The sequence below is a fragment of the Amia ocellicauda genome, chromosome 10, assembly GCF_036373705.1.
Source record: "Amia ocellicauda isolate fAmiCal2 chromosome 10, fAmiCal2.hap1, whole genome shotgun sequence".
In the NCBI taxonomy this organism is placed as follows: Eukaryota; Metazoa; Chordata; class Actinopteri; order Amiiformes; family Amiidae; genus Amia; species Amia ocellicauda.
In genome coordinates this window covers 13,642,054-13,661,005 of record NC_089859.1, presented here as the reverse complement: position 1 = coordinate 13,661,005, position 18,952 = coordinate 13,642,054, and the positions used below count along the sequence as shown (strand labels likewise).

At 38.9% G+C, this 18,952-nt stretch overlaps 1 protein-coding gene across 3 annotated transcripts in view; it reads left to right on the top strand.

Moving 5' to 3' along the window:
• The window catches only part of drp2 (dystrophin related protein 2), an 80,169-nt gene that overhangs the window by 45,028 nt on the left and 16,189 nt on the right, over positions 1 to 18,952 (top strand). For 2 of the 3 annotated variants that reach the window (XM_066715034.1, XM_066715033.1), the window contains exons 2-8: positions 5,394 to 5,559; positions 12,329 to 12,485; positions 14,036 to 14,156; positions 14,361 to 14,629; positions 15,360 to 15,506; positions 16,699 to 16,777; positions 17,908 to 17,968. In XM_066715034.1, the coding sequence (XP_066571131.1) occupies positions 5,513 to 5,559; positions 12,329 to 12,485; positions 14,036 to 14,156; positions 14,361 to 14,629; positions 15,360 to 15,506; positions 16,699 to 16,777; positions 17,908 to 17,968 (881 nt within the window). In that variant the 5' untranslated portion in view covers positions 5,394 to 5,512. Of the gene's footprint in view, positions 1 to 5,393; positions 5,560 to 10,859; positions 10,985 to 11,847; positions 12,486 to 14,035; positions 14,157 to 14,360; positions 14,630 to 15,359; positions 15,507 to 16,698; positions 16,778 to 17,907; positions 17,969 to 18,952 lie in introns of those variants that run through there. The other variant, XM_066715035.1, reaches the window with a different exon arrangement.

Sequence of the window (18,952 nt, the reverse complement as noted above, 5' to 3'; positions counted from 1 at the left end):
GCAGCAGCTAATCTCTATTGTCAGGCAAAGCATGGCCTGTTTGGTCCTCGCATGATTGGATGTATGAAAGGAAAATATGGATGCTGATGAAGTCAAATCCACTCCTCCCACTGAACCACAAATTCCAAGATAATTTCCCATTGTGGTGAGGGGGGACACGGCATTTTTTAAAGGTTCTTCTTTTACATGAGATGAATAATCTCCGAGTCAATATTTGCAAGAGTGGGCTTTCATGGCTAATTTCTAACGGGTTATAAAAAACAGTCCAATTACTCTCATTTAGTTAATGCCAAATGAGTCCTACTCTGCCTCCAACCCCTAAGACCCCCTTGAAAAAACAACATGAATCTAATTTGGACTGCCCGTTTCAGTAAAGGTTAAACATGTTTTAGCACTTAGAGCTTTCAGTATATTCAACTGGTTGTTTTTATAGGGCAGGTAACTGGTCCAGAAAATGTTGCATGTCAGTGGGAGCGGGTCTAAAATAGTCAGCGTGTGAATAACAAGAGGAAAAAAAAATACTTGAAGACATGCAATGACACATGATGTTATGTTTTTAATTATGAAGTTTTGCACATGTAACACAAACCATGTTTCCCTGAATAAAGGTCTACTAAATGACTTGCATCATCAGCTACTGCTGGCCACTTTTGCACCAAAAAGTATATTTTCAATGTATACATATTCTTTCTACTATACTGTATACATGTTTAGCTTGTGGTTTGCACAGGGATCTATAAACCCAGTTGCTTCTCTCTTGCTACATGATTGTAACCTTCCCAGGGACCAGGTAGGAGGAGCTTCTGGACCAGCAGTGGTTTCTTGGATCACAGTTGATCTGTTGAGAAAAGAAATGGGGCTTTTGATCTGTGTAATTCCCTGTGGGTCAGTGAAGGAGCTGCCAAAAGCTATGCTGATTTGCATCATGTCAGAGATTACTTAATCTCTGCCTCCCTGATTTAACTAGTGCCTGGGGGCACTGTAGATGAGTTAAATAAGGATTTAAGATAAAATCATACTAAAGCAAGGATATGTTTATCTTGTCTTTACAATATCGTTTCTTAAACACTTTAAGCATGAGTACTTCTATAGGCGGCCATTGAATGAAACCGTGTTATTTAAATGCTATTTCCCCTCTGTGCATGCCTGGTTGGCTTTTTCCAGGGTCACTTTAAGTGTAGTGTGACTGTTTGTATTCAAATTGAGAACCCTTTCAATGTCTTTGATCAGACAGCATTAGAATCGGAGCACTTTATTCACACGGTATAGTTGTCAGGCTCAAGGACTTTCCGGCACCCCATAGTTCCTGTCCATCACTGTGAGGGGGGCTTTATCCTGTGAGGGTCAGGCTGGAGCAAACACTGTCTCATAGTTATAGTGGTGCAATTAAATTCTACAGGAAAGTTTTGACAACTGTCAACTCCAGAGCCCTGAATTATTGCATCCTAGACACTCACCATATGCACTCAGTAGAAATCAATCCTTGCATGGCCTGTTCCATGCTGTTAGACAGCACATAAAAGGAAGAACACTTTCTACCGCCATGTACTTAAAAAGGATCCTTAATAGACGTAAAATGAAAATGTAAATCATGCTGTTCCTAGGCATGTTTTTTTTCTTTTCCCCATGAAAAGCTAGATTGTAGTGTATGAGACGAAGTAGCACAGAGAGAGGGAACACATTAAATCTTGTTAAATAGCCTCAAGGCTGCTTATTTGTTCCTTTACACATGGAAGTCTTCTCTGAAATCTAGCTTCCCTTCCACTGGGAGCGGCGGCTGCTTTCTCACTGGCTGACTGCTTTCAGGGGTGGCCTGTTTCTGTTGTTGCTCATTAGTTACCCTACAAAGCCGTTATACTGATACAGTACAACTATCTAGAATACTAACAACAGCTACGCCTACACCCTTGTCAGCTGTTGGTCAGTTTTGTTGGTTGTAGGTTAGAGAACGTTGCCACCCCCGATGAATGCCACAGTCATGTGTGTGTTTGTTTGTTAACACTAGCTGTAGTTTTAGACCAGCCTTGATACATATTCCTGGCTCAGCACAATCCCAAAAAGCAAATTGATATGAATTCGATGTTACATCCCTGTAGCTGGTGACTTTGACTCCATAGTGGGCCAGCAGAGGCAGGTGTGCGGTTGGCAAGGCCCTGGCGTTTTGTGGGCTCCTGTCCTGCAGTAACTGTAGCAGCTCAGCTCCAGGGGCAGACTTCATGCAGATCCCCTGCCTCCCGCTGCTGCTGCTCCACACTGTTGCTCAAGCTCCAGCTGTTTCACCTGACCCCAGAGAACAGAGCCAGAGCTTCCAGCCAGCTCAGCTATTTCGTATTAGGTGTGTTTCAGTCAAAGGCTGTCATTGATATATATATATATATATATATATTTTTTTTTTTTATTATTGTTATTTACTTTCTGGCAATGTAACACATTATTTTAATTGAAGAATATGTATTTATAGGTGTGCTCCTTTGGGTTATATGTTTTTGAAACCAGCATTTGAAACTGAAGTGATTCTGTTAATGTGTTAATTTCATAATTGAAATTGTCACATTTTAACAGAAGTTAAATTGTGTGTGTGTACTACAAGGGGTAAACGGGGTGCACAATGAAAAGAGCACACAAATTGATCATTGCTCCACCACTGCAGCTGCACATTATATGAATTTATAACAAGTTTCGATATTATTCTATACACATTACTGGTTTCTATGACAGTATTTGTTATTAGGGTCTGGGGAATTAAATAAAGAGATGGAATGCAGAGAAAGTGACAAATCCAAATCTATTTCATATCTGCTCATCGCTTGGCTTATTTATTTTGCTGGTTTCCATCTCCTCTAAAATACTGAAATTATTAGCTGTTGATTGATTGACTGGTGTTTCTTTTAACCTTCCCACTTTCCCGCCCACTTAAAGTTATGCTCAATCAATACATCCCCTCACTCCTGTGATCCCCCTCCTTAACACTCAGATTCCCAAACAATCTGCCCCACCCCCCTGTCACCAGAAAAGTACCAGATTGCTACAATAATAATTAATAGGCTCAACACAGTAAAGCAATTAACAGGTGTCAGCAAGAAAGAACTCTACAGGGTGAGTCTTTTGTTATGGCAATCTGTTAACTGCTAAGATATAAGCATCCAAGAATGGAGCAAGTCTGTTTAAATGTGTGTGTGTGTATGTGTGTGTGTGTTTATTGCTGTTGCTCAAGCATGCAGTACTGATGTGTGTTTCAGAAGATATGTTGCGCTGCAGTACAGACAGGAGGCTGGTTGTTGTGAAGATAACCTTTGCAGCGCTCTGTGGGTGCCAGGCCGTCCTATAGCCCGAGCTGCAGGTTGGTGTGATTTGGAATGTGGAGGACAATGTGTCGATTGAAGGGGGAACCTCTGCGCCTTGACGCCCCCCTGGATTCCTTCCTGAAAAGACAAACTAAAAGTAAACAACAGTGTTCTCTGCCAAGCTACTAAACACACGCTTTTAGCCGTCCGTGGAGGGAATACCACAGTTTACAACGGTTAAGAGCCATGAGCACAGTGTGCCAATAGCACTCACTGCTGATTTGGGACCGTATTATTTTTAGATCTGGGTAAGTCCTTTAAATGTCTTAGCATTCAGGTTCATTGAGCGATTCTGGACTTAAAGAGGTTAGTGGTAGACAGACAGTATTGACTAAATTGACAAATTCAAATCCTTCAAAGATTTCTGTGTTTCTGTGTTCTTAAAGGTTAATACATCTTTCAATTTTTTCCCAGTATTTTATATAGAATTGTACTATAGAGAAGGTAAATATAGCTAAAAAATACTTTTGATTTTATAAAAGCGTGTAGGAATATTTCAAATGACCTGCTCTCTAAACTTGCTTAAATAGCTGGAAAATTAACCAAAAATTAATCCTGTGATTTCTCATTGAAAGCTGCTAGCAAATATTGTGCTTGTGTGTTTAGCTTTCTACAGAAAGATATTACGTAGAATTTTTCTAGTAGTTTTTAAAGAAGTTGTAGAAAAGCACAGTAGTGTTGTGATTTTCCCTTTTCTCAGGGTGATTTGAATTGCAGCAGAGCAGCCTCGGGCTGGTGAATTGAGAGGGCACTGCCTGCAGGAGCTGATAGCAGTGGTGCCAGGCTCTCTGCTGCCGGTGAATATGGGAGAATATGGAATTTGTGATCTCAGATTGCATGCCAGCAAACACTGCAGTTCCGGTTATGTTGCAAAAAAAAAAATCCTTTCTCAATGTTATAGCTGAAGGGAAATTTCCGTTGTTTTGGTGATAATTCAGCTAGAACCTGAAGTTGCATTTTTCATTGCTGTTTACTGCAAGGCAAGCAAGTAGTGCCTCAGCATATTATTAATTATTTAAATGTTTTTTTATTAGAGGACATCTGGTTCAGGTGTATCCCGTGTCCTGTGCAGAATCACACAGGGTGAGGTGAGGTGAGGTGTAATAAGGTTATGAGATAGGAGCTCCTCCCACACTTTATTCAAGGTTTTTAAAGAACCCCAGTGCCTATCCAGATCTCTGATGAACCGTGAACAAGAAGGATTAATCAGAGCGACACTGGATTATGGAGAGAGCGCGATAGAGAGGGCTGATTCATGGGAGATGAAATAATTACCCTTTAACAAGCACTCAATTGCGGCAGCCATCTGGGACTGGGAAGGGGAGGGGAGCTGCTTAATGAAAAGAATCAGCTGGTTTCCAGTGTTATTGTAATATTGTTGAATTTGCTCACTGGGATTTATTTTACACAAATTAATATTCCAGCAGAACCAATGATCATATTTCACATTTCAAATGCATGCTTCAGTTTTGGCAGGATTTATTAGTCATACCAATCATTATTATTTTGGCACTTCTACAAAAGTGACTCGGACAAATATGTGTTTGTTTGTTCATACTTGGTCTGGAATGTGAATTGTAGGCAAGGTTCTAATCCCTTTTTAATTTTCATATACAACATCAAGGTAGATTTATTTTGTGTAATACCAAGTGCAGCCTTTGCCAATCTACAGTTTGCTGTTCATCAAAAGAGGGATACAGCTGGTGTATCAGCCATTTAAGCAGTTTTTGTAGGTGAGGAAAGTAGCCTAGTCTGCTCACGAACAGGGGGATGGTGATACTAAACTGTTGTGTCAGTTTATTGACCAAACATAAGTTATGTTACGAACTCCGTGAAACACTGCATCAAATCTGATCTGGGTTGTGTGCCTGAGTTATGAACAGTTGCCTTGTAGAAGCATCAGGATCCTGTTTGTTCTTAGAATCCATGTTTTTTCTGTGTTTTATTTAATGTATTTAAACCGAATGGAAATTATCAATGTATGAGAATCAGTGAGATCAGTTATTGGGGGTGGTCAATCAATGGTTTTGATGTCTATTATCTCTGTAGCTGCTGGGCGGGTGTTGCTCCCGGGATGACAGTGAGCACTAAGGCTGCAAACGGAGGTCCCTGAAGGGCAGGAATCGTGCACAGCCAGCGGGGGGCGCCGGCAGCTCAGAGTCACGGAGATGAACCTCTGCTGGAGTGAAATCAAGCGCAAGTCCCACAACATCAGGTGAGTTTCCCGGGGGGGGCTTTATTCACTGTACATTACATTACCCAGGTTCTGCTCCACTGAGCTGTTGATGTTCACCCCTTCGATCCCTTTGTTTTGCCTTGGATCAAAATGTCTGCCTGACCTTTTAACTGTATTATAATTATACATATAACATTATTATACCTGAGGAAATGGTCTTCAGAATGTTCAGAAGTTTTGTTCAGAATGGTGAATGAGCTGCTTGTCACTTGGCTGAAAAGGATATTTTGTTTGACATAGACAAGATAGGATCATTTCTTGCAGGAAATAACCCAGTCTGAACAGTCAATACTCCTCTAAAAGACATCCTGAGATTATACACTGAATAAAAAGACATGTTTTGTGCATCATTCATTCATGGAGTGTCTTTGGGGTCATCTTTCAGGCTGCATTTTTACCTTGTGGCATCCTCTGTGATTGCCATGAATAAAGAGACATATGCACCGTATTAAAGTAGATAAGCTCAGGCTTACAATGACATTGGGATTCCCTTAAGAAAGAGGGAAAAAAAGTCAGATATAAAATACATGTGGAAAGAAAAATACAATAAAGGAAAGAAGGCTTGCATTCAGTTGGGAAGTTCTAAATGTCTCGGCGTGGACATTCCTGCAGATGGTCAGAGACATTTTTCAGATGCTTGCACAGCCCCCCCGCTCTGTCCAGCTGTGTGTGGGTCTGTGTTGAGCCTCAGAGCTCCTGTGTTGTTTCACAGAGCTTCATTCATAGGGCTACCCAAAGGATGGGAGAGCCAGGTCATCTCCGGAACACTTAAAGAGACAGTCACTCCACGCTGAGCAAATCACCGTCAACATGCCAATCGTACAGCTGTCAGTTCATTGAAGTGAATTGAAATGTACACACAATTATATAAGGCTCTCGCAGGCTAAGCAAAATTAGCCTTGTGATGCAAATGTAAAACTTGTAAAATGACAGCAGCTCGGGAGAAGACATCTTTTATCACTGTTAATTTGAAGGGTATTAATTTTGTAAATGCCATTGTGCTATCACCTCACATATAAAGAATACATATTTGTCTCTTATATATGAGATATATTATATATCCTTTTAAGTGTACAATTGACCTTACACTATGGTGTCATTATTTTCCCATAATATTAAACTTAAATGAAAAATGTGTTGTTTTTTGCTGCTGAATAACAGCCCCACTTTGTAAAAGAATATCAGAGGTGAAGAATTCTACTCAGTAATAAAGAGAGCGTGTTTCCAACTCTGTGGGAGATGAGCTATCTCATAGAGGAGTTTTTATTTTGCCGAGGCTGGCAAACAAGTTAAACTTTGAGTGTTAACTAAGGGACAAATCAACAGGGAGTTCTAAGCATGTGAATTATTTAATAATATACACTGTAGAGGGGAGAAGGAATCTGAGCAAAGCAATTCTGAACTGCAGGGTATATTCATCAGCTAATAAAATATAATTGTGCCTGGGAAAAAAACAACTGTTACTCTGTAGATTAGAAATAGGAAAGTGTTTATTTCATTGCTACATTGCTCTTTTTTTAATCCTCATACTCTGACCTACTTATTGGTGTATAGCGGTGTGTATAATACTCAGTCAGATTAATGAAGCAGCCCATCCTTATCAGACTAAAAGCATACTTTTGTTATGAAATTCATATCAATACAGTAGATGTGGTGGCTGGAGCTTTCGGGAATGATTTTACTCACCTTTACTCCACTTCAGGAGCTAATGGCAGTGCCACTGAATCATCCAGGTCACAAGGCATAAATGACTCAAAAGGGAGAATTTACAAAATTCTGCACTTGGTTTTAGATTTATATATGGGAAAATTTCCAAAATGTATCTTAACAGTTGTATGGTATACAAGGCCAGGGAACTTGGAAAATCTAGGTTAATACAGCCGTAGCTGCTGTATTTAAGCAGGCCTTAACATGCATCCACTTGCTTGTTTCCCAAGTGGACGTTTTTAAAACCATATTGATAATTTCCTTTGGATTGTCCAAGTGATGTCACTGTGGTGTTTTTTTTCATTTTTTTTTCATTATTGTGTTTCATTATTTCCCCTGCCCCCCTGTTGCGTTTCTATGCCATTTGCTGGAAAAGAGAGAAGCAATGGACCCAGAGTGAACCCTTAAGATTGCCTGAAGGCATGTTTTAAAGTATTGAAGAAAAGATCAACAACAAAAACATACTATTTTTCCAGCCATAATTAGGCACTGAGCTGTGAAAAGAGTTCTGCTCACACTCCTATGATGTGGTACATAATTGAAAAGTTGGAAGAATCTGAGGTTTTTAACATGTTTACCAGTCCCTCTATCACACATGGATTTTAGATTTTTTTCTCTCTCTCCAAAAAGCATTCTTTAATTAAGATCATAATTATCCCATAATCCTTATCCATAAATATCTGTGTGAATTGTCTAATAATCTACAAAATAATTCCCTGTTATTCTGGTTTCAGGATTTTAGTTTTGGGCAATGCAGGATGCAGAGGTTTGACTTGGATGAACGCCTTAAGGCAACACACCAGTGACCCTTCACACAAAAGCTGATGGCTATTGAACTACACAGAGCCTATTTATATAGGTTGCCAGACTGCCAAGCCATTTGAGATATTTGGCACACAGCTAATCTCTCAGGATGGTATTATTGTGCCCAGTACAGTTTTGTTGGGTTAATTGCAGCTCGGTCTGAGTGTTCACACACCCACTGGGGACAAGCTTTTCCGTGCTCCGTTCCTTAGCCCCTGGCATCTGTGATCTGAAAGCAGCAAAAGAACACTGCTGTAAATTAATTATAGTGCATCTACTGTTAAAAGATAAAATGAAAATAGACTTTATCAACCCAGATGGTGAGTTCTGTGACCTTTACGGCACTGTTGAACTGCTGGGCTAGGGGGCAAATGATCTTTGAGTGGCAAGATATTGAAAGGTCAGAAAGGTCCTGTAAAAAGTTGTTATCCTACATTTGTTGTTCAGATTCACAGGGCTGACCGTTTGTCTTTCCTGACAGACAGGCAGGTTTTCATCTGGAATAGTTGAATAAAAAAAAAAAGATCTAACATAAACAATCTAATGTTGGAGTAATGTCTAAAGTTATACAGTTGTTTAATTAATAAACATATCAAACAAGCAGTGGCACAAGAGTTACGCAGCACAGATTCTGCAGAAACTCCCAAATGATTCCCTAATTCCCTTACCGTAGGTTGCAATCAGACAGCTGAGTTTTAAAACTGTACACATTTCACCAGTTCAATGGTTTGACGTGACAGTATAGAAATGTATAATAACTAAGCTGTTAACGCAGATTGTTTCATTTATAAAGGGTTTATACAGTATACGAGAGCAGTTGGCATGTTGTTCATTCCATCCAGAGGCCATACTGAGTACTACTAACATTTAATTTATTCAATTTAAACATGTTGTATTTCTACATTTCTAAAATAAAACTTCCCGTGAGAATCCCTGAAATGTCACCTCCAGTTCAGTCTGTGTGCTATAGTCCTGTGTTTAAGTAATAAGGGAAAACGTCCCTAAAAGTTATCTTTAATGGCAGAGGTCATGAATAATATATAGCACCTTAGCATTTGCATATGTAGCCTGACTGTGCTAGGCTGTGGTTCACTGGGCACATTTCAAATGGTAGACAGTTGCTCCCTGGAGAAACTGGACATATGTGTCTCTTCATGTTGCTGTGAGCTCCCTTCAATTTCGCGGCTGTTTTTAGCTTCTGCTCAGTACAGTCTTTGAGACGAGCTCTCCAGTTGAATTACACAGGGCTGAGTTTCACTGGGGGTGACTACGAGAGCGAGAGAAGAGAGAAGGGACAGCCATTGGAGCTGACTATGTGATTACTGTTATATCATAAGAGGATTTATCTTTTACTCAACTATAATGATGCCAAATTCTTATCCCAAGCCAGTCCATTTGGATGAATTAATCGTAGATCAGTATAGTTTCGGAAGAAAGCAAACATTTGTCTTGTCTTAAGATGTTTTCAATGAATAAAATAATAAAGAAAATATATAAAATTTGATTTGATTCATATAAAGATTTGCTCATAAGAATTAGATCTTTTAGAGAGAATGGGAAAGAAAAAGTTGTCTGGATATCACCGCTACAGTGTAAATAAGGAAAGGACCACAGATAATCTAATTGACTTTTTGTATTATCTTATGTAAGCCTAGTCTCAATCTTGTTTTAAATGTTCTTGTCAGCATTTCAACCTAACATGACATTTCAATTTGTGTTATGTAAGCAAAATCAGTCTGTATCTACATTTCTGTATTTGACTAAGTGTAGTCCTATTTTACTGTCATTCTACTTGCTTTCACATTTCTTACATCTTTCCTCTCATTCCACCATTATATAATTGGAGTTTTCATTTTGTACTAGAAAAAGGAAAAGGAAACAGTTACAAAGAACTCCTAAAAATGTCGAATGCTACACTCCCTGCTTATCCTGACAACAACTGAGTCTTATATTTCAGAAATTTTAGTAAGGATTTGTCGGAGTAATAACTATTCAGTGGGGATTGCAGAAACACAATACACAGTAAAACAAACAGACGCAGCAATCCGGCTACTGTGAAAAATACAAACTAGGGTCTGACTTAATCTGCTAGTTTTTTCCCGGCTGAAACTGAAAGTGCTGAGTAATAGAAAATTCTATAGGTTACTCTGGCTGAGATTTATATTCTGGTCTTATTATAAAATTTCCATCTGATGCATGTTTTATTGCATTTAGTAATGCGAAGGGAAGCCGTAAGTAATACCCTCTCCTAGGGCTGTGCGATATGACGATATATATCGTATGACGATAGAAAAACGTCTATCGTTTCATATTATGCTATATCGTTTATATCGTAGTGTCGCAAATTGCAATCTTTACGGCAGTATTTTTCGTCATTAGGACGCTTTGCGTTCTTCCCGGTTCTTCCACACGTGTCGGATGCGGCAAGAAATGAGCATCAGAAACGCAGACAGACATGAGGAGAGACCCGACACACAATAACACACAACCAACAGACACTAATGCGCAGGCGCACACGCTGCGCCCCGCTCTCGTCGCCGGGCTGAACTGGATCTGCAGGCACCCCCACCCCCGCTAATTTAGACTGATATCATTTGTATAAAATTAATAATAACGTTTGTTTGCATTTTAATGAATTGTAAAGCAATGCAAACACATGCAGAAAATATCATTTTCTTTTTATTAAGATGGTGAAGTGGTTCAACAGTTGTATTATTACTATTTCGTATTAACATCGTGCTGTACTTGTAAGTAGAATCGCGACGCGACGGTCACAGGAGAAACGTCTGTCCAGCAGAGATTCAGCTGAATCTGTAGCTTTACTGCGCATGTGTAGCGGATCCCTGGTACGTGTGTGACTGGTGTTGTGACCGAGGAAGAGGAGTCGAAACGCGTAAGCATTGCGATGTTCACTTTCTCTAATAAATCATTTGAGACATCGGTGAATATGGACTGTTTTTAGACGCGAGCTGCTGTACCATCCTAATATAATACGGATAATTGTTTTATATAAAATCTCTGGGATAAGGCACCCCGCATTTAAGATTTATTAAAACTATTGTAACGACAGCTATTTTTAAACTTATGTGTATATGTATATATGTATATTATATATATATATGTGTGTGTGTGTGTGTGTGTGTATATATATATATATATATATATATATATATATATATATATATATATATATATATATATATATATATATAATTATATTAGTATGCATATATCCCATAACAACATAACACACGTAATAGTAATCACACAACACTTGCCCTGTAATGTGTTGCATTCTGCCATGTCACCATGTCAGCTTGCATGTAGTATTTGTTAGTTTTGCTTATTGAAGGATTAACGAAATACTTGCAGTTTGAATGTCTTTGGTCTTATTTTGTGGCTTGATTGGAAAAAAAAAAAATATATATATATCGAGATATATATTGCGCATTGCCAAACTTCTAAAAATATCGAGATATTATTTTTAAGTCATATCGCCCAGCCCTACAATCTTCCTGTACTAACTGTTTTTGTTGTGATGTGCTGCAGTCTATATTAAAACCGATGATCTCTCTCTCTCTCTCTCTCTCTCTCTCTCTCTCTCTCTCTCTCTCTCTCTCTCTCTCTGTTGTTTTTGCTTGCATTGCTCAGCCAGACAAATTATGAATTCTTTCCCAGGCAGTTGCTTGCCAGTAGAGAATTCCGGTGTAATTTAAATACTTGGTCGTCTTTATTTTCTTTTTCTCTTGTCCCCAGCTGTGATCTTGATGGAATTCATCAGGCTCTCCGTGAGAATTGGAGAAACAGTTGTCCACAGCAACAGGGTGGCAAAACCCACCGCATTCAGGAGACTGCTTTATTTTCTTTTGATGTTGCATTCAAAGCATGCTCAGATGTACAAAATCACAGCAAACAGACATTACCAAACAAAATTGTTAATAGCTAATTGGTAACAAGGTTGGGAATATAGCTAGTATTTATCTCCTCCATTTCGGTTTGGTAGAAATCCTGCATTCTTTAATTTATCTATACACATCTACTGCAAAGTCTCCGTCATAGAGACCATATGCGTGAGTTAACTTAGGCGGCACACATTTGTCAAATATCAATATTTTATCTAACATAGCAACCCGATCTTGATCCCAATCCAATCTGACAAGCGGTTTGGCCAGGTGAGTAGAGGACACCACTGCGCAGACTGGTGTGGGGTGTGATGCGGTGTGTTGTGTCTCCGCAGGGCACGTCTGGAGGCCTTCTCTGACAACAGTGGGAAACTGCAGCTCTCCCTGCAGGAGATCATCGACTGGCTCACGCTAAAGGATGAGGAGCTGTCCGAGCAGCTGCCCATTGGGGGCGATGTGGCGGCAGTGCAGCACCAGAGTGAATTCCACCAGGTACTGGGAGCACGGTTTGAGAGAGGCAGCCTTGAGGAAACAGTGGAGAACAAATAAGTAGATCATTAAGTAGAATTAGTACTCACAAGTGTAAATATTGCGGCCCTCCAGGTCTGGACTATTTGCACCTCCATTGTTTTCATATTTATGGGGTTGCTTGTCACATAGACTGTGAAGACTAATCAAGTTGAAGTGCGGTTGGTATTGGGAATTGACCTGGGATTTTGTTCAATTAAACTCTCAACAAACATTGTTCTTGTTCTTCAGCTGATTTCCATGGACACATCTAGACTACTATGTTAAAAAGAGTTCTTATTAAAAAGAAAAATCAAACATGAAAGAATACTGTGCCTTACAATAGAAACTAAAGTAATTTTGGTTGGTTTGTTTGTTTATTTGAACTGTAATGTGTACACGGTAACACTGCCGTGTTGTCATTTTTAATTTGACTTTGAAAATCTAATTTGTCTTGTATCAGCAGTGGGAAGTCTGGGCAGCTTTCCTGCTCTAAAACACTATAATTGGTTTTCTTCAACTTCAGAACATGTTGTTCTTTTGTTTCTTGTTTTTGCCTGTCAGTTTGTCAAGGGTCTCTACTGAAAATATTCCTATTTAAAAATATATATATTTTTCCTCCTTCACTGAACCAAACAGTTTGAGATCAGAATCTGTTAACTTTTGAATTAACCCAGTGCATGTAGGTTCATAGCACTGAAGATGCACTTTGTGAAATCTTTTCTTTAATTATCTTTTAATATGCCAGTACATAGTTTAATTACTGAAGGAAAATACAGCAACATTTTATTCCTTTCAGTTTGAAATGACAAACATCAGAGACATAAAGACATATTAAAACATGTTAAATGCTTTTTTAAGTTGTATTTCATAATCTTTCTAAGATGTTGTAATCTTTCAGTTTCAGCTGCATTGCTTTTAATATGTGCCTTAAAGAGAAGATTGTTGTATGTACGTATGAAATTGTATTACAGTATTTTTAAGAAATCTCAGTTATTGATTTTAAATGAATTGCATTTATTCATCTGAATGTGTGTGGGAGGGCTGTTCATAACCAAAGTATAGAAGAAGCTAGGTCTGTATATTGTCTTACATGATGTTAAAACACTGTGCCAGATATAATGGGATCTCAAGGGCCCTGATAAATTCATGTGGAACATCAATGCTTGAGACGCTCGATGTGAACAGTCCCTCTGGCTCTTGAGCACATATATAATGCAGAGAAATATTATCACGATTATATATATATATATATATATATATATATATATATATATATATATATATATATATAATATTATAATCACACACTCGCACACATTGTGACACTTTTGGGGGATGACTACAGTGCTGGGGGCTCTTTAAAAGGCGTGGTCTTAGAAACAGGCACACATAAGGCAGGGCTGTGGTTAAAAGAAGGGCAGGTTTAGTATATATTTATTATACGTTTTGTATAATTTTCTTAAGAATGCAGCAGAACAATTCTTTATATAAACTGTATAACCTGCAATCAAAACCCACTTTCCAATCTGCAGGCCTTCATGGAAGATGTGAAATCCAGAGGCCCTTTCATCTACTCAGTCTTGGAGTCTGCACAAGCCTTCCTCTCACAGCACCCCTTCGAGGAGCCAGAGGAGACTCTCTCAGACAGCAAAGGTGTGTTCACCAGCACACTCAAATCTCCTAAACTGACACACAGGCATTGTATGATTTAGACTTGGAGCAGATGACTGAGGAGTATAAATGAAGTATTTTATTAAACCTGTTTCTCATGTGTTTGCTGGCTGAGAAGCCTGTGCCTACGCTGGCCTAAGTTTGCTCTCAGTGATGATCATTGTGACTCACTGTGGCCTCTCCCAGATGTGTCTCCTCGCCGTCGCATCCAGAACATCAGCCGCTCAGTGTGGAAGCAGGCCAATGTGGCGAGTGACCTGTGGGAGAAGCTGACGGCGCGCTGCATCGACAGACACCGGCACATGGAGCGTACGCTGGAGCGGCTGCTGGAGGTCCAGGCGGCTATGGAGGAGCTGGGTGTGGCACTGGAGCAGGCAGAGGGTGTGAGGGATGCCTGGGAACCTGTGGGAGATCTCTTCATTGACTCCCTGCAGGACCACATTGATGCCACTAAGGTACCAGCTCCCGGCCACTCCCAGCTAAGAATTGAATACTTCTGTTGTACATGATTTACTGGGGTGTAGTTTTTTTAATGTCTTACTTGATACACAGGTTTTATGCATAATTATTGAAGAGTACTTCAACTCTGGCCTTAGAGTGGAAGTTTCTTCTTATGATTTTCATACTTGATCAACTGGATCAATTGTTACTGAGGATTATTGTTATATATTATCACAATCAATAAAAACTTGAAGGATTATGACCCTACAGGATCTCCAGAACATTCCAGCCCAGGCTATTTTTTATTTTATTTTTTATTAGCCACTTATTGTAGAATGATCTTCAACAAATACAATTTGAGGTTGAAACAACCGGAATATGCAATGTGAATAAAGGGATTTGGGAATAGGTAAGAAATGAATTACCAGGAATGCTGTATTCACTCTGACCTATGTAGGCAATGTGGTGCTTTACAAAAGCTGTTTTTTTCATGGACAAAAAGAATGTACAGTACGGTTATTCTGAGGTCACATTCTGTATTTATTCAAATTACCCGAAACACAGTATGTATCTTTAATTATTATGACTGTGCTTTCACTCAATAACCTTGCCCTTTAGTTGCCTAAGTTGTTTCAGCAGTAAGACCTGAACTTGGGGGGATTTGATTGCCTTGAGTGTAATGGTTTGTTTTTTGTTTGTTTATGCTTTTGTCTCTATTTATTCATGTATCTATTTCTCCTCTAGTTGTTTAAGGAGGAGCTGACCCAGGTCAAGGAAGGCATGAAGCACATCAATGACCTGGCTCACCAGCTGGCTATCTCTGACGTACACCTGTCCATGGATAACGCACGCTCCTTAGAACACCTCAACAGCAGATGGAAACAGCTACAGGTCAGCGTGTTCCCCATGGTCACGGCCCAGGGCTCAGCTCACCCTTGCTGCACTGAACCCATGCAAAGAACATGCGATTGATATATTTTGTAGCTTCCGTTTTTTTTGGATGCATTAAAACATAAACCTGTCACGTATTTCAGATAAGTTGCAAATACTCACACGCGTCGACTGATTAAATATTCAGTCGTGCCCTCCCCAGCATGTTTGCACAGATGCTGTACCCACAGGTCTTTCTCTTGGAGTTAATTAAACATTCTGGGTGAGATTTCTCTGTAGCGAGAGTCTGAACAAGTGAAGCAGGAATGTTAAAGAACAGAAATGTCTTTCCCTCTTTCCTTTTTTTTTTATTCATATAAATGTGACATTTCTTTTTTTGTTTTGTTTTGCAGAATAAACACAAAATTCATGATTCCAACCATTTGAATAATAGCTGCTGTTCTCCTCTGCAATGGGTGACACAGATGCATTGTGTTTTAATGGTTGATTTCACTTGTTTTTGCTCTAATATTTTTTAACTTAAATATTTAATTTGTACATCTCCCTGTGGTGTTTTCATCACGCAGCACAGTATATAAGAGAAATGTGCAGATATTTTTGTGAGTTTTCCAAATTCCCAAATTCAGTAGCAACAAAACAATTGTAATGTGTTGGAATGTCTTTGGAATCTAATATTTAATACTTCTGTTGCTCTACCAGTACATTTGTGGGGCATATTTATGTACTCAAATATTCATACTTTCACTGACATCAATTTACACAGTAAATCCATTATCCTGTAAATAAACCTGGATAAATTAAGATTAATCCACGTGGGCCTGCTGTATGAAAAACTAAGCATGAATTCATAAAAAAATACAAGTATGTTTATTCACTAAAATGCCTAATATTATTGAATTACCTGAAACATATTCAAAACAAATTAAAATAAGATCAAATAAATAAAATAAAACACACACAAACTAATTTCTTCTTAGAAATTTGAGGGGACCATGTTTCTTTGAGGCTAGAAATGCTATCCAGAGAAGGAAAGTGGAGAATCTTATTGTAGATTTCCTTCATGCTGCACAATATGACATGCAATTTAGAATCTGTGATCTAAGAGAGCTGATATGGGCTGAGTTAAACCCCCTTGTCTATTTTGTTTCTTTGATCTTGTTGTTTTTTCTCGTTTCATTTTTCTTTTCTTCAGGCCTCCATTGAAGAACGGCTGAAGCAGCTACAGGATGCCCACCGAGATTTTGGACCAGGATCCCAGCATTTTCTCTCAAGTAAGAGTAATCTTCTGTTAAGTGGTTCAAGTGTTTTTCTGTGTCTTTTTTTAACCACAAAATCGATTTAAATTCAGGTTACCCTGCAAATGAAAAGTGTTTGGGGGACACCAGAGGATACAGGATGGTTGTTACTTGGAGATCAGTCATGTGCATTCAGGTACTTAATGTAGAATTACATAAGTGGCCAGAGTTTAATGTAAACTCAGGTCTTGCTTAACATGTAGAGGCATTACAAAATTGCATAACATGTTATTGAATTCATTATCAGGCCTAATTTCTGAGCATTTAAATTTTATATGGCAATTGTTACACAACGCTTAGTGTTTGGGAAGCGAGTTCTGTATTCTCTTCCTTCCTAGAGGGGAATTTAGAAAAGTTTGTGGTACAGTTTGTTGTTTAATGGAGCAATGCTTCTCTGGGGATCAACATAGCAGAGTGACTGTACTTCATGTGCAACAGGGAAGATGGCAGATGCTGTACAGCACTTCACTTGTAATCGAAACAATGTAAAATGGCTTACCACAGCCGCCGCTTTGGACACATGCCTTCTAATGGAGTTTGGTTGTACCTGTGCATGTAAAAAAAAGTAAAGGGACAAGTAGTTGTGTTCCTACTGTGAGTTTCCCCATTCAAGTTTTATTGATCTTCCAGGTTTATAATCCCGAAACCAGCATGCTTCTAGGAGAGCAATGTGTAGACTGGGGATATCGAGTGCATTTATTGTTTTCCTGGTTTTACTCTAAATGTACATTCCCTGATACAATGATATGTATCCGATTGCACTTCTGTACAGTAGCTTCCTGCACCAGTTTTCCAGTAGTTTGTTTTTAATGGTAGCAGTCTGTTTCAGTGATCTTGCAATTGACAACTTCTGCTGGGTTCTGGTCCATTTTAATTTGGTGAAACACCAGCATTGGGGGCTTCCATCTTATAGCACAAAGGTGTTTCATAAACTGGAAAATGCATAAGGCTGTGAGCAGTGAAAAGGCATATAATAGGCATGCTACATAAACGTAGGAGCAACAAGTGGTATTGCATAACTGCATTTTTGAATTTTAATATTTAATTCTGCTGCTTTCCCTTTTAACGATATTCCTCCTCTTGGTCTGCTGTTATTTTTCATTCAGGTTCTGTGCAGATTCCCTGGGAACGTGCCATATCCCCCAACAAAGTGCCCTACTACATCAAGTAAGTCCAGGATTTAAAAGGCTCCAGTCCTAAACTTTTATTTTTATTTATTTTTTTAAGACCAAATCATTGTCCAAGGAGTCAGTCATTACAAAGGCCGATCTTGACTACTTAGTAAAATAAAGTGACTGCAAAGCTTTGGTGTACTAAATTATTGTTTATTCATTTTTTGTTTTGTAATATCCAGGGGTGCGTTCTTCGTATGTGGATAATCAGGTTAGTAGGTTAAGTTGAACTAAGTTTCAGGATAACTTGGCATAAACACGTGATTTTCAAGTTTAAAGTTCAGCCAGCTATGTTACCAGGGCAATATGTCCAACGTCACAAACCTGCTCCCTGGCAGGTTAAATTGAAGTTAGCGGGCTAAGAATCTGAATGTCTTTAATCCTGCCCAATTAAATGACAGCTGACACACTCCCAACAATGATGGTGTGTTCCTCAGATCCAGTATGTGGGAGCAATGTTAATGAGGCAAGCTTTTCCACAAGAAAGAAATTCTTACAGATTAAAGATCCTTTAAATCATACAGATGATTATTTATTTGAGTGTTACAGGTTCGGTCGCCAAGGGATGATATATCTAGTTGATTTATGAGGACCGAACATACCCAATGCCACCCACCACAGTCATGCATTGACAGACAGTGCCATTGACCCTCTGTGTGGCTGCGCTACTTAGCCAGCGGTATGGTTCAAGAATTGTAATGTATTTTATTTAAGTACGGTGTAGATAATACAGTATTTTGGTTAATTGTATTGATAACATTTATTCAACCCCCCCTTTATTCCCATCATTTTGTTGAATTAAGTATTTGACGATAAGTATTGTTGTGGGAATAGTGTTGTCGGGGGATATTTTTCTTTCAAAAATATGTTTATTGCACCAAAGGCATCAGGGATCAGCCTGTGAATAGAAAGAAATATTCAGATCCCGTTTAACGCTATATGCTTGAAAGTGTAGATCAGGTTCACACTCACAGCCAGC